The sequence below is a fragment of the Phyllostomus discolor genome, chromosome 6 (assembly GCF_004126475.2).
Source record: "Phyllostomus discolor isolate MPI-MPIP mPhyDis1 chromosome 6, mPhyDis1.pri.v3, whole genome shotgun sequence".
In the NCBI taxonomy this organism is placed as follows: domain Eukaryota; kingdom Metazoa; phylum Chordata; class Mammalia; order Chiroptera; family Phyllostomidae; genus Phyllostomus; species Phyllostomus discolor.
Genome location: NC_040908.2, coordinates 79,508,969 through 79,532,230, shown reverse-complemented (window position 1 = coordinate 79,532,230; position 23,262 = coordinate 79,508,969). Strand labels below are relative to the sequence as shown.

Genomic DNA, 23,262 nt, shown 5'->3' with positions numbered 1-23,262 from the left:
CTTCTCCTTCTCCTTCTCCTTCTTCTTCCTCTTTCTCTTCCTCTTCTTTTTATTGCAAATGAGGAAACAGGTTGACAGGGCTTAACCACCCAATTTTATATATATATGGTAGTTAAGAGCAGACTCAGACACAGCATCCAAACTGAGTCTGTGTGCAACACTGGATGTTTCCAGTATTCCATGTGGCCTATCACACATGGAAGAGAAGAATGGAATAGATAAGCAAGGGGTCTCTGCCTCTAATATAAAAGAAGGTCCCAAGGGCAGGACATGGAGGGGAAAAAATAGGATGCCAGCTCAGTGCTCGGCTCAGAGCACTCGGTAAACAGGTGAAGCCTAGCTGCAGAAGGGCACCCTTGAATGGATGAAAGAATTTGGAGAGGGAACAGGGGCAAGTAGACATCATGATGAAAGTGGTGAAACCTAGCCTAGGCCGCTGCAGCTGTTCTATAAGCTGGGGAGGAGTGAAGTGGGCCAGATTTTGGTAAGAGGATGGCCAAGGTTCCCCACAATATCACAGGTGGTTCTGGCCTGGCAAGATCATGCTTGGATCTTGCACAGACTCTGTTGCCAAAGGACCTCTGTCAATTCGTTAGAGTCTGACTATGGCTGGCTCATCCATAAGATGTACAGTCCACAGGAATGAAAATCAGGGAAGGAGAAAAGGGGCAACCTGGAAGAAAGTGTCCTCCAGCACCACAGCCAGGCTCCACCCTGCTGCTCCCAGGCCCAGGCCTCCTTCACAGTCAGCAGTGACCAGTGCTCAAGTGAGTCTAGAGAGGGGCAGACAGGCACAATCAGGGGCTCAGCTCCCGCTCCAGACCCTCAAGATGGGTCCCAGGGTGCAGTACAGCCACCCAGGCTGCCGCAGGCACACGTCAGCTGGAGAGTTTTGGGTTGACGTAGCCGGCCTGCTCCTTTTTCATAATGCTGCCGAGGATGCCTGAGAAACCCAGGGAAGCCACTTATCCAGCCCACTTGGTCTCACACTAGGTCTAGAAGTTTCTGTCTGGGGACATCTGAGATAAGAAATAGATCCAGAAGCTTCTCTGTTTCTATTCAATATTTGACTAAGAGAAACCAGGTATGTAACTCTTACACAGGAAGCTCAAAAGATACCAAATCAGGGGTGAGGTACCCTCACAGTGTGAAACAAGAGGAGAGCTACCCCAGGACCTCCCTACGGCTCACCTGGGCCTCCAGATGCCCATTTAATCCAAAAAAGTAAGTCTTCCCTGGGAGCTAATAAGAAACAGGGAAGCAGAAACTCAAAGAGTTAATTTGCAGAATGAAAACACCAATATCAAAATAGGCTATTTGGAGAGTGAAGCCCTATTTGTGGCATTTCTACCAAGTACCATACATCCCTGCAAATTTTTACTAGGTAATGGTTACCTGTCCTGCTGGGAGAAGAACAAATAATCCAAAGGAAGATAGTTTACTTGGTCTTTGGCCTGGTTGGAGCCACAGAAAAACTCCCTGATCATATTTGCCTTAAAGCCTCACTTCTCAAAGTGTGGTCCTCAGATCAGTATCATTAACATCACCTGGAAGTTCCTCAGAAATACAGTCACAGGTCCCACTTCAGACCCAAGAAATCAGAATCTTAATTTTCAACAAGATCTCCAGTGATTCTTGGACACATTAAAGTTTGAGAAGTATTAACTTCAACTAATATTAAAAGGTTTGCATCCCATGAACAAGGGACCAGGTTTGGGAGAGGGGGTGTTGGAGAAAAGGGACTAGGACGCAGGAACAAGTTTAGGATTAAGTGCTGGCCTCAGGTCATTTGCAGAATACCTGGCAGCCTGCTCAGGAGTAACAAGATAGGGATCCATTTCACTCCCCTTTCTTCTCTGTCCCATTCCCATCTCCAGCCATTCCAAAGCAGGTGAGGTTTCTCTTACCCCACACAGGGCTTCACTCCTTATTGTCTTTGCCTTTGCAGTTCCCTTTTCCAGAAATGCCCTTCCTCTCTTGTTTGCTCAGCAAGCTCCTAGTCTTTCTTCAGAAATCTACCACATCACCAACTTCCTATATTCTACATACCTCTTCTCTCTTTGCTCCTGTGACACTGGGTACATTCCCTCATTTGCACATCAATTCCCTCATTCAACAAACTCAAATATCTATTTAATGCCCCATATGTGCCAGACACTAAGCTAGAAACTGGAGACTCAGAAATGAATGAGATGCAATCCACCTTTTGAGAGACAAATGTATAAACTCTTAATATAGCATGATGAGAACAATTCCACTTACTGAGGGACGGGAACAGAGGTATACTTGGTATTTCTGGGTCTCCATGTTTACAAGAGCCAGAGAGTACTGTCATTTTTGTTTATACTTCCTACCTCCCTAACTAGACTATAGCTCTTTAAGAACAGTGAATGACTCAGTTTTACAACCAGAAAAAGGGCAGAACCTCCATCGGCTTGACCTTACACACAGGAGTCAAACTGGGACTGGATCCCAGCAGCACACACTCTTTCACTCCCATTCAACAACAGATTTTCCCACATGGGGTGAGATGCTGCAAAGCTCACAGAGAAGACCCAAAGAAGGATCTCTAAGAGCTTAGGAGCTCTGGAAGAAATTAAAGCCTCACACCAATAAAATATTCTGATGTTCATTAGAGAACATCAGAATATAAAATTTGATAAGTGTATAGACATCTAGGAAGACATGAGAAATAGAAGATCACCAAGGCAGGACTCAAGCAGCACCATGAAGGAATATTGATTTGGGCAGGCAAGAAAGGAAAGGGAATTCCAGGAAGAGGAACGCCAAGAGCAAAGGCTCAGAAGCAGGAAAGACAAAGGTGTATGTAGCAGAAGATTCCTGTCATGAAAAAAAAAAAAAGGAAGGTGTGGATGGCTAGACAAGATGGTACATGAATTCAGAAGGTCATGAACACACAATGTGGAGTTCAGGCAGGTGCTTTGAAAGTTCTGGGACAGGCAAATCACTATTGCTCTCACCACAAAGGTCTTAGCTTTCTGAGAAAGCTCCAAGTTCCCTTATTTTTTAATAACAAAAAAAAGATGTTTTGAGAGCTGGGTTTACAGAAGTGGTAATGGATTGCTTGATCTCCCTTGAGAAAGACCAGACCATATTTGCAAACCAGCTGGCCAGGACAGACAGAAGTCCTGAGAAATTTTGTTTCTTCTTAGTAAGCAGATAACTGGTCTCTGTTGGGCTAAAACTTGCAACCTAACATTCTTTGGTTCTACAAAACTGAGCTAATTCAGTGGCAGTATGACCCCTGCAAAACACAAACAGTGTTTTATTTAAAAAAAAAAATGCCGATGTAGACATGTAAGCATACTGACCAGGCAAAAGGAGAAAAAGAGTCAGTGGTAGTGAGGAACAAAAGACTGAAGGGCTGGTGGAAAGCTGCAGCCTTTTAAAGAAGACACGTCTTTTATAGGTCCTCAGGGGAGAAACTGAACTGTTTTCAATTCCAATAGCCAAATTCTGATGCTACTAGATTCTTCATTATTCATAGGTGGCCCCACTCCCTACTCCCTAAGCCTGCTTTCTGTTGGCAAAAATCTGAATGCTTCTGGACGCCTGTGAATATAAAAGCATCTGGTGTTCTGAGGACTTAAAATACAGCAAATTCATGTAATGAAACTGCTTGCTAAACGATCTACTCCAAGGAGCTCTAGCTTTCTCCATCTCCAGCAGGTTTTCTGCCCTTCAGAATGTCACCCCTCAGGGTTATGCAAGGCTCTCCCCTAAGCTCAGCTTCCTAACGCTCTTTGGAGGGGAAAAGGGACTCCGGTATTTGGGGTTAAAAGGCTTCCTGCACATAGAATAAAAATTTAATGAGAGATGGGGATTGAATCACCAGAAGACAAATCCAACTGAGGAAAACACATTGAAAGGGGATGGAGGGCTTAGGCCAGACACTAGTCCCTAAATGACCTCATTTGGTCCTCCCAAAAATTCCTATGAGTATCCATTTCATATGTAGGGGGGAAAGCCTCAAAGAATTGAAGTAAATGTTGCAATACTGAACAGAGAACAGAGCCAGGATTTGAATCAGGCCTGTTTGACCATGAAGCCCATTCCTGTACCATAAGCCTCTATGTTCCTGAATATAATAATCACCCCTAGGAGAAGGACATGCAGATTTTTTTCATGGCCGCAGTAGGGTTGTTTTGGTTTTAGGCAAAATTAGTGTTTAACAGCTCTGGGCTTCCACCCTCAACCTGTGTACAAGAGGAAGGTTCATGGGGAGGTAGGATAGGGGAAGAAAAGTGGGCTTCCTTTTCTTCCTCTTCAGTTACAACTGTTCAACACAAAATGGGAGCCAAACCTTGAATCAAATTCAAATGTGGGCAAGTCAAACTCTGGGTGTGCCCACACTTCTATGATTAAAATGCCCTCTGCAGAAGGGTGTGGATAAGCTCTCAGCCTACCCTCCAGCTGTTATCCCAATTATTCTCTTCTACCCAGAATGATAGATGTGAAACTGCCATCCACCTAGCTAATTCTGTATCCTGAAGGTCCTCATCCTATGCAGACAATATCTGAGGAACTGGAAAAGGGCCACTTAGCCAAAGACAGCATGTTACTTAATAGCCCAGAAATGAAACCACTTCCTCGTGTCATTATGTGTCCCCTCTCTGGTATGTCTTGGACAGGATTTTGCCTTCAATACACATATTGTGAATAACTGATATATTCCTTATTTAGAGCTAAAAGGTAAGAAGGAAATATTTAATGACTCTTAGTTATGGCTGAAGAAGAACAAAAAGAGGCCCTAGGCCTCTAAGCAGAGACCCAAGAACAGTTGGTAAAGAGAGAGAGAGTTAATTAATAATGGGTATTTTAGAAGAGGGTCCTGATGTTTAGGGAGTTAGAGGAATCTTATAAAAAATGTAGCTTGACTTGGAATTATATCAGAAATCACAATCAGAACTCGGGACCTCTGGTCAAGATGGTGGCGTAGGCAGACACAGCTTGCCTCTTCATACAACCACATCAAAGTTTCAACTAAAATGTAGAACAACCATCACTCAGAACTGTCAGAAATCAAGTTGAATGGAAGTTTGACAATGAAGGAATTAAAGAAATCACATCCACCAGGCTGGTAGGAAGAACATGACACAGAACAGGCTGGCCCCTCACCTACATGTGGTCGATAAAAATTGGGGAGGAATATCTCAGGAGTGAGGAGTGCCAGCCTCACACCAGGCCCCCCAGTCCAGGGTTCCAGTGCCAGGAAGATGAGTCCCCACAACATCTGGCTACAAAAACCAGCAGGGACTCAGTTGTGAAAGAAACCCAAGCAGATCCTCTTAAAGAACCCAGATACAGACTCATCTACTCAGACTCATTCCCTCTGAGCTCCAGCACCAGGACAGCAGCTTGAAAGGCACCATTGGTATAAACAGAGAAACTGAAGTATCTGGTATCAAGGTAAACAGAGGCCATTGTCCCTTTTCTAAGCCCTCCCCCCACAGAGCCAGAGCTGGCAAGCTGGTGCCTTATCTGGGATTCCATCAACCTGGCTAACACTGTTTGGCCCAACTTTGGAGATCACCAGAGACACTGTCCCACCCAACTTATGGGCCCACCCAAGCTGCTTTTCCATATGAATGGCTGGTCTTGGCTCATGCTCCACAAATTCCTTAATCCTATCAAATAAGCAACAGCTGGCTTCAGTGACCCACCCCCCCAGGCCTGGCACTAGCAGCAGCCAGCATAGATTCACAGCTTGGCTCTGCATGGGAATCTCCAACCCCAGTATAAGTAGCAGCCATCTCAGATTGCTTTATAGCTCAGGCAGGGTGGCCCCAGGCAAAACATAGGTGGAGGCTGACCTTGGCCTGTACCACCCAGGAAACCCCAGGGCCAGTGCACACAGTGGTCAGCTACAGACCACATTGTGGTGGCACCACCCTGCCCCTGTACAGCTCATCCTCCATGGAGGGCACTGGTCGGTGGTCAGTGGTCACAGTAAATCCTTGCAGCTGACTGCCCTGGGTAAATCCCTCCCATTGATCTCCCAACAGCAACCAAGTTTCAACTGCAAGAGGAGGTGTACTCAGCTAACACGAAGGGCACAACTCAAGTACCTAGCTTGGGTGATAGGGGAGGTTATGCTACTGGACACTACAGGACACCTACTACATTAGGCCACCCTACCAAGACACAGAGTCAGCCCTTGCTGGTGTGGCTCATTGGACTGAGTGCCAGCCTGAGAAGTGAAACATCACTGGTTCAATTCCCAGTCATGGCACATGCCTGGGTTGCAGGCCAGCCTCCCAGTTGGGGGCATGTAAGAGGCAAATATTCAATGTATCTCTCACACATTGATGTTTCTCTTCCTCTCTTTCTCCCTCTCTCTAAAATTAACTAAATAAGATCTTTTTAAAAAAGGCACAGAGTCAGAGCATCTCTACCTAGTATGTAGAAACAAACATAAGGAGTCTGCCCAAATAAGGGGACCAAAAAAAAAACCCCAAAAAACAACATGACCCAAATGAAAGAACAGATCAAAACTCCAGAAAAAGAACTAAACAAAATGGAGATAAGCAATCTGTCCAATGCAGAGTTCAAAACACTGTTTATAAGGATGCTCAAGGAACTTAGTAAGGACCTCAACAACATAAAAGAGATCTATCTAGTCAGAAACAAAGGATACACTAGTTGAAATAAAGAACAACTTACAGGGAAACAACAGTAGTGTGGATGAAGCTGAGAATCAAAGCAATGATTTGGAACATAAGGAAAAAAAATAACCAATCAGAACAAAAAGAAAAAAGAATCCAAAAAAATGAGGATACTATAAGCAGCCTCTGGGACAACTTCAGAGGTCCAACATTCACATCATACAGGTGCCAAAAGGAGAGAGAAAGAGCACGACATGAAAATCTATTTGAAAAAATAATGAAAGAAAATTTCCTTAATTTGGGTAGAAAATAGACACACAAGTCCAGGAAGTACAGAGAGTCCAAAACAAGGTGGATGCAAAGAGGCCCTCTCCAAAACATATCATAATTAAAATGCCAAAGGTTAAAGATAAAGAGAGAATCTTAAAAGCAGCAAGAGAAAAGCAGTTAGCTACCTACAGGGGAGTTTCCATAAGCCTGTCAGTTGATTCCTCAAAAGAAACTTTGCAGTCTAGGAGAGATTGGCAAGAAATATTCAAAGTCATGAAAAGCAGGGACCTACAAACAAAATTGTTCTACCCAGCAAAGCTATCATTAGAATGGAAGGGCAGATAAAGAGCTTCCCAGATTAAAAAAAAAAAAAAACTAGAAGAGTTCATTATCAACAAACCACTATTATATGAAATGTTACAGGGACTTATTTAAGAAAAAAATCAAAACTATGAACAATATGGTAAGGAGTAAATGCAGACAACTGTAATTAAACAATAATAAAATAATAATAATAAAAACTATGAATAAAATGGCAAAAAGATACATATCTATTAACAATTTTGAATCTAAAAAACAAACTAAGCAAACAAGAACAGAGACAGAATCATGGATATGAAGAGCATTTTGATGGTTGCCAGATGGGAGTGGAGTGTGGGGGAATGGGTGAAGAGGTGAGGGGATTAAGAAGTACAAATAGGCAATTACAGAATAGCCGTGGGGATGTAAAGTACAGTATAGGAAATAGAGTATCCAAAGAACTTATATGTATGACCCATGGACATGAACAATGGTGGGGGGGGATTGCTTGAGGGAATGGGGGATGCTGGGCAGAAGGGTGCAAAGGGGGAAAAATCAGGATAACTATAATAGCATAATCCATAAAACATAATAATAAAAAAAGAAATTGTACCACAAATGAGAGAACCATGAAAGACCTCTTTATCCTGTGCTGAGCAGCTAAATGGGAAGGATGGGATACAGAGGATGAGGAAAGGCCTACAGTAGTCGAGGAGAGGAGAAATGAGCTGAACCCAGGCTAGAAACAGGAGCACAGAACCAAAGGATTTTTAAAAACCTAACCCTATTACACCTGACAATAGTAACCAAAAGTATATGAACCTCACATTTCAGACCAAGAGTTAAATCAATGGCTACCCACTTTGGCAATCCATGAGTATAACTTCTGAAAAAGACAAATGCCCAAGCTCCACCCAGGAATTCCAAGATGCCTCTGGTGTGCCTCAGCAGAGTTACCAGCCATTCTAATACCCAGCCAGAATTAAGAAGTACTGGGTTAAATCCTAGAATGTATTCCTACCCTACTTCCAACCCCTCCAAAACTTTCCCAGGGCCCAAACAGTTCCCAATAGGTTAGGTCACTGTGGCTTTCCTCTAGTCACTTCAGCTCTTCAAGGATAAGTTCCTGACCAACACACCACTCACCCCTCAGCCAGTGTATAAAAACAGGATGATTTCCATAAACCACATTTATTCAAGGATAATGTGCCAAAGGAATCATTTAGGTTGGTTTTTATTTCTGTGATTCTTCCCAGTAACTCATCCACAAAGAACACCATTCAAGCTGAGGGTCTGATCAGACAGCATGCTTGACACTGCTATGGCAGCTCAGCCAGGGTCCCCAGAGCCAGTGTCCCACTGCAGAGGCGTCAAGTCCATGCTCCTCTCATTGAGGCCTATTCTTGCAGAGTTGCCCCATCTTTCTGCCAGGCTGTGAGCCTTCCATCTTCAGCCCTTGACCAACAGATGAGGCAGGAGGACAACTGGGAGGGTGGGGGTTCTGTAACAACTGGTGCAGCGACTCAGGACACACAGAGGAGGGTCTCTGCCACTCCTAAAGGTGAAGGGAACTCTCATTTCTTCTTAAAAGGCTTGCTCTGGTTTTGGCATTTCCCCAGCTGACTTTTTGTCAAGTGGGTTATTCGGTGCTGACCTCAGAGAAGGCCAAACTGGGTGCTACAGGGAAAGGGAAGGAAGAAACACGAAGCACATTTGTAAAAGTATTTAAATCATAATAGTTATCACCTATTGAGCTCTTTGCATCTATGTGGCCCAGTTCTCAATTTCATATGTATCATCTCTTTTGATCCTCAGTACCTGAGAGGCAGGTATTATCATTCCCACTTTTAAGGATGAGAAAAATGAGGCTCAGAGATGCTAAACTAGCTGCCCAAGTTCATCTAACTTCTAATTCAGAGTCAGGATTTGGACCTGGGTCTGTCCAACTCCAAAGCTTGTGATCTTGGCCACTGTGCTGTACAAAGAAAGGGGACACCGCATGGTGCCTCTTCATTTAAGTGAACTTAATTCCAGGAAAAAAATCAAAGATTCTATGCTACCCCTGCTCCCTATCAGATAACACCTCTACACCTGAGGTCTCAAACAAGTAGCCTGCAGGCCAGAATTCACCCACATACTTATTAATTTGATACACAGTGTTTTAAAATAACTTGACCAGGCCCGGAAGGTCTTTGAGTTTGAGGCCCTGGCCTCTCATTGCACTTGCCTTATTGGATCCATTTCAAGACGACAGAGGTGCCATTTTCTGCAATTTAAATCACAAGCACCTAGCACTGAACATGGGGAGGGTAGCTGTTTTTCTGCCAAAAGTATCACCCAGGTGGGTGAACACTGCAGTAGCCACAAGGCAGCTGTGTCAGTAGGTCTCTGAGTGGCAGGAAGAGTATTAATTACTGTAGTATCACATGGCAATAATGGGAGAGGGATGGTGGGGGGAATGACTATATTCAACTACAACTTCAGAGTGGATATACTGTTTCACTTGGTGGAACCAGGCCAGGTCTCTGACCTTATACTTCCCTGGCAGAACCTTTCTCTGCTGCGGTCACCAGGGAGTCATGTGTCCTCACTGCTGGTTCAACACGAACAAACACAAGCCATCGCCGGCCCCTACAAACAGAGGAGGCTGGCCTTCCTGAACGCAGCAGAACACTGTACTCTTCAAGGTCTGGTACCTATAGTCTACAAATAGCATCATGCCCCTTGCCAGCTCACTTCTTTTGTCCTTACCCCTGCTCTTGACACTCCAGGTGCCTTTTCTAGGTGCTGTACTTCCCTGGGGAATTGAGCAAAGAGGAAGAAGAAATCAGACCCCACATTATGATATGGAATTTTGCATGCAGCCTTCCTAGCAGTTGGATTATGTCAAAGCATAATAAGTCACAGAATAAAAAAATCTAAGAGTTGGAAGGGACCTTTTGATAGAAAACAATCCCTTGCAACACAATGCTTAACCAAGGGTCTATGGCATCCTCTTTATTAGGTTGTATTTAACCTAAGAAAGGATATAAGGATCTAGGGTGCCCTCTTCACTAGGTTCTACTGATGAGACAGAGGCCCTTTGCCTACCCCACAGTAAAGGTCCCACTTTCACCACTAAAATCAATCACCTCTAGCCTTAATTCCCCATAATACTTCAGTTGGGCGGGAAGGCAATTTGAGAATTACTCTTATATCTGGCCAAGTTTCAACTTCTGACTTTCTTACCACTTAGAAAAATCTCTGCCCTCAGCAGTTACCTCCCCCGGTGACCTGGCCACATCCACTCCCAAGAGGCTGCCACACCCTTCCCAGGTCCTCCCAACCTCCAGACACCTAGCTCAGCTGGGCCCAGAATCATCTCACCATTGTCATGTAGGTGGCCTCTGATTTCTCACTTGGTTCTTCTTCCTCTGTCACCTCCTGTGTAGTTATTGAGGAATAAACATGGTTCTAGAAGGGAAAAATGGTATAAATGTTCCTAAAAATCAGCAGATCTTCTATGACAGAGAAAAGGCCATCTGCTAGTATTCACAGGGCATCAGCCACCAAAACTGGCAGGTTCAGGGAGATACTGAAAGCCAGAGAATTATCAACAATAACAATAATTCAGTCCTCAGTGTTCCACAAAATTAGGGAAATTAACTTGTCAGCAAAGAGCACTTTATCTTAAGAACCAAATTCTTTGCTTCAAAAGCCAAACAGTCTTTGTTTGATAGGTGTTTGGGTAGCAGCAGGAATCCTTATCTTGACAAATTATATCTACTCTGTGGTTATTTCCTACTAATTAGAGTCATGGCAGGATGGCTGGCATTAATCAGCAGCTAATTTGTTGTCAACTCTTTCAGAGTATTTACATGGCAGGAACAGCCCTCTCTGATCTTCAGTTCTGTGGGGTGGGGGTACTTTGTGATTCCCATTTCTGTCATTATGTGGGGAAGTAATGCTATCCAGTGAAAAATTCTTGGGCTGCTGGAGGGCCCACACTATGCTGTGAGAACATCCTACTCTTGGGTCACAAATAGACCAAAAGATGGAAAGATAAATGTTCCAAAAGGGGAAAGAAAGAAAGAAAGAAAAGAAAGAAAGAAAAAGGAATTCAAGGAAATGAATCCATTTCTCAATTCCTAGTAGCAATCATTCATAGCTCCCTTACAAACTAATGTGGAGGAGAAAGTGCTTTTTGATCCTCTCTTTCTAAAGGCCCCTGAATATTTAATCTTAACCATTAACTCCTTCACTTAACTCCCAAATGTATCACAATTCTCCTTTGCAGTTACACAGTGTCTCGCAGACTATGAAACACTTGCATATCATGATGTTATTTGAACCACACAACAGGGCAAATATGCTTGTCCTTATCCTGGCTTTATTGATGAGAATGCTGAGGCTCAGGGAGGCAGCAGAGCCAGGCTTGAACTGGGGCTTTCTTTTTTTCCCCCCTCCAACCTACACACCCTCTCCCACCCACATTCCCCCCCTTTAGTTCATGTCCACGTGTCGTAAGTTCTTTAGCTTCTCTATTTCCCATACTATTCTGGCCGTTCCCCTGTCCATTTTCTACCTACCATCTATGTTACTTATTCTCTGTACCTTTTGCCCCTCTCTCCTCCTCCCACTCCCCTGTTGCTAACCCTCCATGTGATCTCCATTTCTGTGTTCTGTTCCTATTCTAGCTGTTTGCTTAGTTTCTTTTGGTTTTGTTTTAGGTGTGGTTGTTAATAATTGTGAATTTGCTGTTATTTTACTGTAAAAGGTTTTTATCTTCTTTTTCTTAGACAAGTCCCTTTAACATTTTATATAATAAGGGCTTGGTGATAATGAACTCCTTTAACTTGACTTTATCTGAGAAACACTTTATCTGCCCTTCCATTCTAAATGAGAGCTTTGCTGGATAGAGCAATCTTGGATGTAGGTCCTTGCCTTTCATGACTTGGAATACTTCTTTCCAGCCCCTTCTTGCCTGCAAGGTCTCTTTTGAGAAATCAGCTGACAGTCTGATGGGAACTCCTTTGTGGGTGACTGTCTCCTTATCTCTTGCTGCTTCTAGGATTCTCTCCTTCATTTTTACCTTGGCTAATGTAATTATGATGTGCCTTGGTGTGTTCTTCCTTGGGTTCAACTTCTTTGGGACTCTCTGAGCTTCCTGGACTTCCTGGAAGTCTATTTCCTTTGCCAGAATGGGGAAGTTCTCCTTTATAATTTGTTCAAATAACTTTTCCACTTGTTGCTCTTCCTCTTTCCCTTCTGGTACCCTTATAATTCGGATGTTGGAATGTTTAAAGATGTCCTGGAGGTTCCTGAGCCTCTCTTCATTTTTCTGAATTCTTGTTTCTTCATTCTTTTCTGGTTGGATGTTTCTTTCTTCCTTCTGGTCCACTCCATTGATTTGGGTCCCAGTTTTCTTCCCATCACTATTGGTTCCCTGTGTATTTTCCTTCATTTCACTTAGCATAGCCTTCATTTCTTCTTCTAATTTTCAACCAAATTCAACCAATTTTGTGAGCATCCTGATCACCAGTGCTTTGAACTGTGCATCTGATAGGTTGGCAATCTCTTTGTCGCTTAGTTATATTTACTGTGTGGAGCTTTGATCTGTTCTTCCATTTGCACCTTTTTTTTTTTTTTTTTTTTTGGTCTTGTTGCGCCTGTTACATATGAGAGGCGGAGCCTTAGGAGTTCATCAGGGTGGGTCAACCCCTGTTGCTGGATTGTGATGGATTGGGTTGTGATGCTGTATGTGGGGGAGGGGCTCAAGAGGGAACAATGGCACTTGCTCCGCTCTCTGTTAAATTTCAGTCACTTCTGCTGCTTCCCCCAAGCAAACTGGGCCCTTCTGGTGCTGATTCCCGTGTGGGTAGGCTTGTGTATGTTCTAGGACCCTGTAGGCCTCTGCAACAGACTCTCCTGTGAGGCTGGGAGTCTCTCCCAGCACCTCAACCCCCCATAGGTGTTTTCAATTGGTGTTTTGAGGCTCTATTTGCCCTCGGTGGGACCCTGGGCTGTACGGTCTGTCTCACTCCCCAGTTTTGCCTGGTTTATCTGCGAGCAAATGTGGGACCGCTGGTCTGACAGCAGCCTCCTGTGCCGTGCCCCACTCCACAATCGCGACCTCACTGCATCTGCCCGCTGCTACCCTATGCCTGGGGTCTGCCAGCTGCTGCCTTGAGCACCTGGGGTCCACAAGCCACCGCCTTTTTTTGCCACAACCCCTCTTTGCCCGGCTGCCCAACTCTTCCCCTCCTACCAGTCAATTTTAACTCCTTGGTTGTCAGACTTCCATACACTTCAATTTTCTGTCAGTTCTGATTGTTATTTTGTTTCTAAATTGTTGTCCTTCTTTTGGTTGTGTGAGAAGGCACAGAGTGTCTACCTATGCCTCCATCTTGGCCAGAAGTCCCACATTCATCTTTTGAACTGGGGCTTTCTGACTAAAAGTCCAGCTCTTTGCTCAGGCCCTCCCAGGAAGGCCTGACCATCCTGGACTGGCCCCACCTGCCCTCCACATGAAAAGCCCCCAAGGGCTTTTACTCCAGTGGTGATGACTTCCTGAGCCCCTGCTCTGTGCCAGCCACTAGCCTAAGTGCTGAGAGATAACAATGAGTAAGACACGGGTACAGAGGAATAATAACACTACCATCCTGATACGAAGCAGTATCCACCTCACCCTCCTTGGCCACAGCAGCAAAATGGCAGAGTTCTTCACTTACCTCTGCGTGAACCTTCTTTGTGTTCTCCAGACTTTTTACCAGGGTTGTGGAAGTTATTGAACTGCAAGACATGAAACACATGAAATTAACCAGGTACCACTGTATATTCAAGGCTATATCTACAGAGCTTTGTGAAGACAGAATCACCAAAGCAGAAGCTATTCTCTCTAGACTCCTACCCAACTCTACTTGAAGTCTGGGAGTATATCTTTCATGGAGAGCAGGAGATAGTTTGGGCTGAATTACAGCTTCCACTTCTCCATCATCACTCTAAGAACTTTCTGTCTATAACAATGTAAGGTGAACAGAGCCGAGCCATGGTATTAGACTTTATTATCTCTGAGTACTAGGGAGATATAGCTGTACTAGCAGGGGATAGCAGAAACTCAGCTAGACATCATTTCAAAGGGCCAAGATGAATTATCCACACAAACATCCCAAGCTGTGAGCTCTTTTTTCCTGGTCCTTAGCCTTTGATATCTTGACCATTTGCCTTCTAAATTGCTACTGAATACATTTTCCTTTTTATCTATTTTGACCTAAGGTAGACCGTAAAAAACAATTAGAGTTAAAGTCAGAAAAAAAAAACATATTTTTTGTCTCAAGCAGAAATATTTCTATTGTATTTGCAGATTATTAAGTTGTATATTCTCATTATTAGATAATTCAAATAATACAGAAATTCAGACTGCTGGAGGCTGAAATTCCAGTAAACTCCTTACCTTCATGGGACCCACCTTCTCCTTTATCCTAAATATCACTATTACTATTTAAGAAATATCCTTCCAAAACTTTGTCAGTGTAAGCATAGGTACACCCCCACAAAATATATTTAAAACATATGCTGCTGAAATGAGCGTAATATAATTTCCTTCTTTATAAACATGAGATCATACTATGTAGTCTATAACATGGAATTGGACATCTTCCCATGTCATTACATACAGGGTTGTGTGTTATTTCATTGAATGGAATACCAATTCTTTAAAACATTACTGTTCTGACACAGAAGGTGATTTCAACTTTTAATTATAATCAATACTACAGCAAGCATATTCATGAACATGACATATCAATCTGATTGTTTCTTTAGAATAAACAAGTAGACATGGAAGTACTGCTCTTCATTTTGGAAAAAAAAAAACTGAGGTCCATAGGGAGAAGTGATCTGATATGGAACCCAGGTTGTCTAATTCAGCATGCCCAGAGCAAAGACCCTCAGAGAAGCCAAACAAGTTCAAAACCAAGTTATAGGACCCTTAGAAATGGGAGTGCAAATGTGGCGGGCATATGCACTTTCTGCAGAATCCATGTTCCATGGGGAAAAGAGACTCAAAAGTCAGCATTACTTCATCTTAATGAGGGCCCTTTCCCATAGACACTATCTCAACAAGACAGCCAGTCAATCTATCCTAGCAAAATACTTCATCAACAGTTGGGTAAACTGAGGAATGTACCTCAGCCAATGAAACTCTAGTGCCCAGGCCAGAGCATCTGGGCATTTTTGAGATACTAGATGAAATTAAAGCCTTTAAACATACATTTCAACAATAAATAACACAGGACTTCAGGGCATCCATTCAAAAATAGGCTGTCACAACTAGAATGTGGTCTTTTAAATAAAGCCACTAAAGCCCTCAAGATCTGGTTTTCTGTGTGAAGCATATATAGTAGATAATTTAAAAATCATCTCTCTCAGGCATTGAATGGTGCCATTATAATTCATGCTTAAGACTTACACTCTTAATCATGCTCTACTTAGACCACCCTTTGTAAAAGAGCTGGCAATGTTTGTAAGAAATACCAAAGTGAATGAGGATGATGTGGGAATGTGCAGCAAGGTGTTCCAGGAGCAAAGACAGCAGGGTCGCTATACAGACAACATCTAACTGATGTCACCCTCTGTAAAACTGGCACAGTTAGGGCCCTATCATTCTCTCCCACTTCAGGTTAGAGGCAGTCCTACACCTCTAGCCTCCCAGCCCCAGAGATGAGAGTAGCCCTGTACCTCTTATTCCCATAGGTCCTCTTCACAATCAATATCAGGACAGGAAGCAGCAGGATAGTGACACAAACGATCCCCACAATGGTTACCAGCTGATTACCACCCAGGATCTCAGGTCTGGAAGCTACTGGAGTCACCAATGCTTAGGAAAGGAGAAAAGCAATGAGAGGGCCTCAATATTCCAACAGCTGACAGCCCCACCAGCTACATACAAAGTAGCAACAGCCAGGTCAGGAAGTTAGGGGAGAAGGCCAGACTCTACTCCATGTTGAAACACTAGGATTCCTCCTGTCAATGTTAGACTGAGAGCCAAAGTCTGGCCCCCTTGCTTACTCCTGAAGTATAGATTAAGGTGGGCAGGAGAAGGGAACAGCACCTCACCTATAGTAGAGTTTTCTTTTGCATTAACAATTCTATCTTAAAATGTGGTTTGCCAAATGACATAGAAATAACAGACATCTTAGAGGCTACTGATCTTTTTATGGGAAGCGACTCTTTCAAATGGATCTATGCTTCAACACTCAGCCCCATGGACATGATACCAAGTAAGATCTTTGCAGACACTTCCACCCATATGGTACCCTTCACTAACTCCTCAATTCACTCTAAATACATACATCACAGACCTCGTGGGCACCAGATATTACTAGACATGGAAGACACAAACATGAAAATGCTGGTCCTTGCCTCCAAGGAGAGGGAAAACCATGTCAACAGAAAACCAGACTGCTAGGTGCTATGACAGAAGTCTATACAGGATGCAGAGGAACACAGAGAAAACGGTACCCAATTCTATGTGGATATGACAATTTGTTAGCCAAAGTTCTAAAGTTTGAACTGAGCTTTAAAGGGGACATCAAGTCTTAAAGGGAACATAGGATGATGCTTTTAGAAACAGTTCCATGCGCTGGGCTCAAAAGTTGCACTGGTGGGTGGACAGGAAACTGAGTTTAAGTCATAAAGGACCTTGATGATCTCAACCAAGAATTTGGCTTTTTTTTTTCTGTAGGCAATGAAAAGATCATAGGCAGTGGAATAGAATATTGAGATGCATGATTTAGAAAGATGCATGAAGAATGAACAGTGGCTGAGAATGAAAGCAGAAACTAGTTAGAGGCCTACAGTCTAAAACACAGATAAAGGCAATCAGAACTAAGGTGGTAGGGATGGCCTGGAAAGAAGGCAGATTCAAAGTCAGTATCAGAAATGACAGGACTTGTTGATCTGTTAGTCTGGGGGTCATGGAAAAGGGAAGAAGCAAGTACAACTCCCAGGTACCCAGTTGGAGAACTATATAGATGGTGGTGGCATTAACTGAGGTTGAGGTGATGGGATGGGAAGAGGTATGCCAGAGGAGATTTGGATATGTGGTATTTGAAATATTTGTGGTATATCTGGGTGGAGCTCACACAGATATATAGAGATAGATAAATTGTGTCCAGCATAGAATATGCTGAATATATAGACTGTAGTATCCGGTACCATTGAGGTAAAAACAGCCACGGATGTGAGATCCAGAGTACCATCTCTATATCCAAGCTAGAATAGGAGTAGAAGCCAGAATGCAGTGCACTGAACAGTTACCAGGAATGAGATGAGAGACACTACATACAGTACCTTTACAAGCTATTTGGCTGTCAAGAAAGAATATATAATTGACTGTGATGAAGGTTGCACAACTCTGAATATACTAAAAATCACTGAGTTGTAGACTTTAAATGGGAAAATTGTATGGTATGTAGGTTGTATCTCAAGAAAGCTGTTTTAAGAAAAAGAAAGAAGGGGGGAGGGTGGGTGGGTGGGCTGGAATGGGAGTAGGGGGGAGAAAACTGTACTTGAACAATGATTAAAATAAAAAAATAAAAAATAAAAAAAAAGAAAGAAAAAAAGAAAAAGAAAGATATAGGATGAGAGCTAAATTAGACATGGACACAAGGTGAGAGGAAGACTTGAACATACTTATATGCTGAATGGTAGATGCCAATGGAGAGTGAGTGAGAAGGAACAGAGAATGCACCTGAGCACAGGGATTTGGATAAGCCCAAGCAGAAAGGATGGCAAGGCAGAGATAAGGATGAGGGCAGATTATAGACATATTTGTGGGTGGGGAAGACTTGGAGGTTGAATGAGCTCCCATTTAATGGCTTGAGTTTTATCTGTAAGATTCAGATTTCTAAGAGAGAAGAAATCTATCTGCTTTGCTTCTATCTCCAGCTGGGACCCTTTACTATTTAACGAGAAGGTACCTCCATAGATTTAAGTCTCTGGCCAGAGGTATTGAGATGTGTTCCATCCTCACCCCCACCCCCACCCTCAACCAACCACAGCCAACCCCTGAGGGCCCCAGTGTAAGGCAAAGTCCACAGGCCACATCCTGACTGCTAAAACTGACTTATAGTTTATTAACCTCTCTCAGTCAACACAACTGAGTCTTTATTTGCCTACAAACTGGCCTCAATGCATAGCGTTTCCCAGAATACAAAACCTTTGCTCAGAAAACCCCTCTTTTTGGTGCTGCTCCCTTCCTGTTTTTTCTGTTCTTTGCTGTCTCTCACCAGCTCAGGATCATTCCCCCTCAACTACAGAGCACACAGCCTCTTTTTTCAAGTTAATTAAAAATGACTTTGAACATCAACTCCAGTTCATCTCTGAGTTCCTGTATCTTTAAATTGGTAGGTTGTGCTGACAATGAGTGGCATCTGGCAAAGGGCTGGTGTTCACTAAATATTAGCCCTCTTTTCACTGACTTTTAGCGAGACCACAATTAGGGTGAGGCAAACAAGGTGCCCAGGGCAACAAATTTAAGGAGACATCAGTCTCAGGGTCATGCAAGTAGTGTCAGCATCCAAGAGTGATGCCCCCTTAAGTTTTGCACACTAAAAGTCTCTTCTACCTCACCCTACTCTTGGCCATGCCTACCAGCTATGAGGTCCCTCATCCCTCCCCAACCAAATGTTAAATACTTTGGGGCTCTTTCTGAATCACATGTAGCACAATGGTTTTTCTGAATGTCAGGTTCCCCAGGTGAATACTGCAGGTGTAGCTTCCTCTGTCAGATTCCTTCACTCCTTGGAGCTTGATGGAGCCATCATTGTGGGCAGTGTTCCCCACCAGGTTTACACGGTTCTGGAAGCGGCCCCCATACTGGTGGTACCCACTAGGTAATTTTTTGGTGTAATAACGCAACATAATCTCCTCCTAGAAGAGAAAGGCAAAATGTATGAGACTGCTACAAAGTATGAGGGGAGGTGCTGGGAGTGGGGAAGGTTGAGAGCCCCTGAATGTGTAGCCAGTATAGGTATTATCAGAAAGTATTAGATAACACAACAGTGTGAACACACATGTGTGTGCTGGCATGTAGTTATGAACAACTGTTCCATCTGCAGGGGGGATGAGGAAGTAAGAATGAGGGAGCTTAACTTTTTACACTACTCTAATAAAAAAAAAAAAGTGAAAGTATACCTTTACTCTTTATGACATTTCCAATTGGATTTTCAATAGGAAATCTGAAACATAACTAAAACTGAACTCCAAGTTTTTCCCCAAAACCAGTTCTTTCTAGTCCGTCCCACTTTGGTAAATGGCAATGCCTTCTTCCAGATGCTCAGGCTAAATATCTTGGAGTCATCCTTAACTCCTCTCTTTCTTGAACAACTCATATCTAAAATCCCTCAGAAAATCCTATCACCTCTACCTTCAAAATATATCCCAAATCTAGCCACTTCACTTCTTCCATGGTTGCCACTAGGGTCCAAACACCATCTCTTACCTGGATTCCTGCAAGGAGCTTCCTTACTTGTTTCCCTACTTACTCTCAAGTACAGTCTATTTTCAGAAGATGAGTCATTAGAAATATAAGTTAAATTGACAATATTTATTTAACTTATATTTCTAATGACAGTAACCAGAGGGGAGGTGAGAGGGGATAATGGGGGGACGGGGGAAGGGTTTTCAGGAACATGTATAAAGGACACATGGACAAAACCAAAGAGGGGTAGGATAGGATCAAGGTGGTAGTTCAGTATGGCTGGGGTTGGGGGAGGAGTGGGGGGTAAAATGGAGACAACTGTACTTGAACAACAATTAAACAAAAAATAAATAAAAAGAAAATAAATTTAAAAAATAAAAAGGTTAAAACAAACAAAAAAAGAAATATAAGTTAAATCACATTATTCCTCTGCTCAAAACCCTCCAATGGCACTTCCATATTTACTAAAAGTACAGACACTTTTCCTCTATGATTTAATTCTACTTGTTCCACTTGTTCTTTCCTCACCTACTTGGGTCACTTCACGCCAGCCATACTGACCTCCTTGCTGCTCCTTGAGTACTGGCCTCAAGGCCTTTGCATTTGTTCGCTCCTCTTTATACCTGGAACACTCTTCTCCCCAGACATACCTGTGGTTCCCTTACTTCCTTCAGACTTCTGCTCAGATGTCACCTTTTTAGTGAGGCCTCCCTAACCACCTCTATAAAATAGCAACAAGACTCTGCTTTCTTGTTCTCCATAGCTGTTACTATTACCTAACAGATTCTGTATTTATTTCTTCATTGTTTTACTGTGTATCTTCCTCCATCTTGATTGTAAGTCCCCCATCAGGGTCAGGGGCTTTCACTGCATATCAGATGCTTAAAAAATACTTATTAAGGACTAAGTGTTGGAATTTTTAAATTAAGGTATATGAACATTATGATTTTTAAAAGCTTTTAAGAAAAGTTAATGGGATGGGAATAGAGACACAAAGATAAATAAAAAGACCTAGCCCCTAACCTCTTGTCTCTTGTGATTCAATTCACAACTCAAAATGTCAATTCTTATTCTATTTTCTGTTGTGATTCACTTAGTGGATGACATTTCAATGCATGATAAGTCCCCAGAGGTGAACCTGAGACTGTATATAATTGCCCATGATCCACCATGATGCCACCCTTTCTGACCTACTCAGACAGCATATAGGAATTAAGTAAGTTTAAATGACTTTTTTATAGGGATTACCTGGAATACATCTTAATTTATAAAAGCTAAAACTTTTATAAACTTTGCATCTTAACTTTTTGAACAGAAAGTTATTTGGCATGTCCCTAAAACATAGCTTGACCCATAAGTACATCACCATGTCATAGTTGATATCACTGGTCTAGTCAAATAACATGCTGTTTACTGCTTCAGAGTTCTCATGAACTACTCATCCTGACCCCCTGGGATCTACCGTACTAATCCCAGTATCTGAAGCACCCATAAAGACAGAGGACATTCCCTCCATCACATAAATGGGGCAAGGGAGCACAGAAGAAAACTCACAAAAATAACCCAAATAAGAATAAAGATGTAATCGTTCTTATGTATAGGCCATAGCTTTCCTGGCTAGGCCACAAAAATCTCCCTCATTCTCCCATGAACTCTCCAAAGAGAAGAAAGGAAAAGAGGGAGGAAACTAAAATGCAGTGGCCAAGTCATATACAAATGCTTTACATGGACTATCTTATATATGTGTCTTCACTACCCTAAAAGTTATGCATTTTCTTCTCTTCCTCCTCCTTCTTCATTATCTTCATTAGAGTTATTTTTCCCAAGAGGAAGCTAAAGTTGCTCAGCCATGTAGCAAAGCTAGGAGAAGGCCCAGTTCCGACAAGATCCAAAGCCCAAGCCCTTTCAATACCACCACATGGCACCTGATGCCTAGATTCTCCTTCTTCCCTACTGTCCTGACACCTCGGCCAGGGGCTTCTTCTACACAGTTGGCTCCTCCTCATTACCTTGGTGTGCTCCTCTGGTGAGAACATCCAGTCTACCTTGGTCATGAGATTCTCTTCTGTGCTCCGGAAAACACATTCCATTAGGGCTGAATCACCCACATGGACTGTGAGCTCTGGCGATAAAATGATAAATCAAGTTAAAACCAAGATTTAATCTATAGAAGCCAAAGAACTTCTAGAAGAGATAATGTTTAGCCAAAAATCCTCAACAGTAAAATCAACATTACCAACAAAGACTGCACACATTCTCTCCACAGATGATTCAGATGACCCTGTATGGACAAAGTATTCAGAAGCCTCTCACTCAAACCAGCAAGATACACCAATGGTAAGAGGATACACTTTAGCTACCTACATACACCAAGTCTGAGGGGTTCTGTTGTCTTCATACTACAACAAATACTTTCTGGTCTTCTTTGATGCTCTTCTCCCTCTCCTTTGCAGAATTTTTCCTATGAGCCTCAATTCCACTTCCAGTTTATACTAAGAAAGTAGAGAAAATCTTGAAGCCTACCACTTTCTGTTCACCTACTTAGATACCCACATCTGCTTTACATAAACAGGAAGTAGAAAGTTACATGACTCTCTCATATATATATATATATATTTATATATATTTATATATATTTTTTTATATATATATTCCTATGGATTTTATATATATATAATCCACTGGATCTTGTGGCTGAAAAAATGAATCATGGTAACTTTTCTCAGCTTCTCTTATTCTTTTTATAAGTTGTCTTAGGACAGTTCTGGCTACAGAACAGGTCACAAGATTCCTTGCTAATTAGGCCAAGACAAGACACAGTTTTCCTCTGAATTTAGTTTCTTTTTCAATCCTTGCCCCCACTCCCCACCTGATCCCCCTTCTCTTGCTTCTGGATTCTCAAGTCCTAGGCTCTTCCTTCTGTTTATTTTATAAGTAGCTGACCCCATATGTTTACTGTATAAGTCATTTCAGGAGGTCCTTGAAAAAGGGAACAACTAGAAAGATGTTTCTGATTTTTTCAATGATGTACTACACAAATCAACCACAAAATCAATTACAAAATGAAAAGTGGATGGTATTTAGGGAGTCATAACCCTAGGTCTTAACTGGACAAAGTTCCTTCAAAAGACCATTAAGAAAAATTCATGAAGAAACAAACAGTGCATAAACTGAACTTTTCATCCAAATTGTTTCCCTGGGAGAACATTAACTTCCTGCCCAGCAGGCAAAATGAATAATGGGAGGAAAGCAAAAGAAAATATTATGAACTTGAAACTCTATAAACAATAATAAAGTTTAAAAAATGTTTAAATGACAACAGCCAACACACACACACACACACACACACACACACACACAAGGAAAAGAAAAGAAACTCTGTAGAGGGAGTTATTTTGAAAGTAATAAAAATTCACTCCAAATACCAGTAGAAAAGAAACACCCTTTAATTCAGCAACACATTAAAAACTGAACTCTTTTTTTTACTGTGTTCAATTACAATTGTCCCAATTTTCCCCCCATTGCTATCCCCTGCCCCACCCACTGCCCATCCTTCAGTCAGTCCTCACCCTGTTGTCCATTACCATGGGTCCTTCTGTAATT

General features: G+C 42.5%; 1 protein-coding gene across 4 annotated transcripts in view; it reads right to left on the bottom strand.

The window, feature by feature from the left end:
* Positions 1-8,368: 8,368 nt before the first annotated feature.
* The window catches only part of JAML (junction adhesion molecule like), a 34,023-nt gene continuing 19,129 nt past the window's right edge, over positions 8,369-23,262 (bottom strand). For 3 of the 4 annotated variants that reach the window (XM_036028490.1, XM_036028492.1, XM_036028493.1), the window contains 6 exons: positions 21,669-21,781; positions 18,875-19,109; positions 15,915-16,053; positions 13,907-13,967; positions 10,563-10,649; positions 8,369-8,873 (listed from right to left, as the gene is read on the bottom strand). In XM_036028490.1, the coding sequence (XP_035884383.1) occupies positions 8,781-8,873; positions 10,563-10,649; positions 13,907-13,967; positions 15,915-16,053; positions 18,875-19,109; positions 21,669-21,781 (728 nt within the window). In that variant the 3' untranslated portion in view covers positions 8,369-8,780. The remainder of the gene's footprint in view (positions 8,874-10,562; positions 10,650-13,906; positions 13,968-15,914; positions 16,054-18,874; positions 19,110-21,668; positions 21,782-23,262) is intronic. The other variant, XM_036028491.1, reaches the window with a different exon arrangement.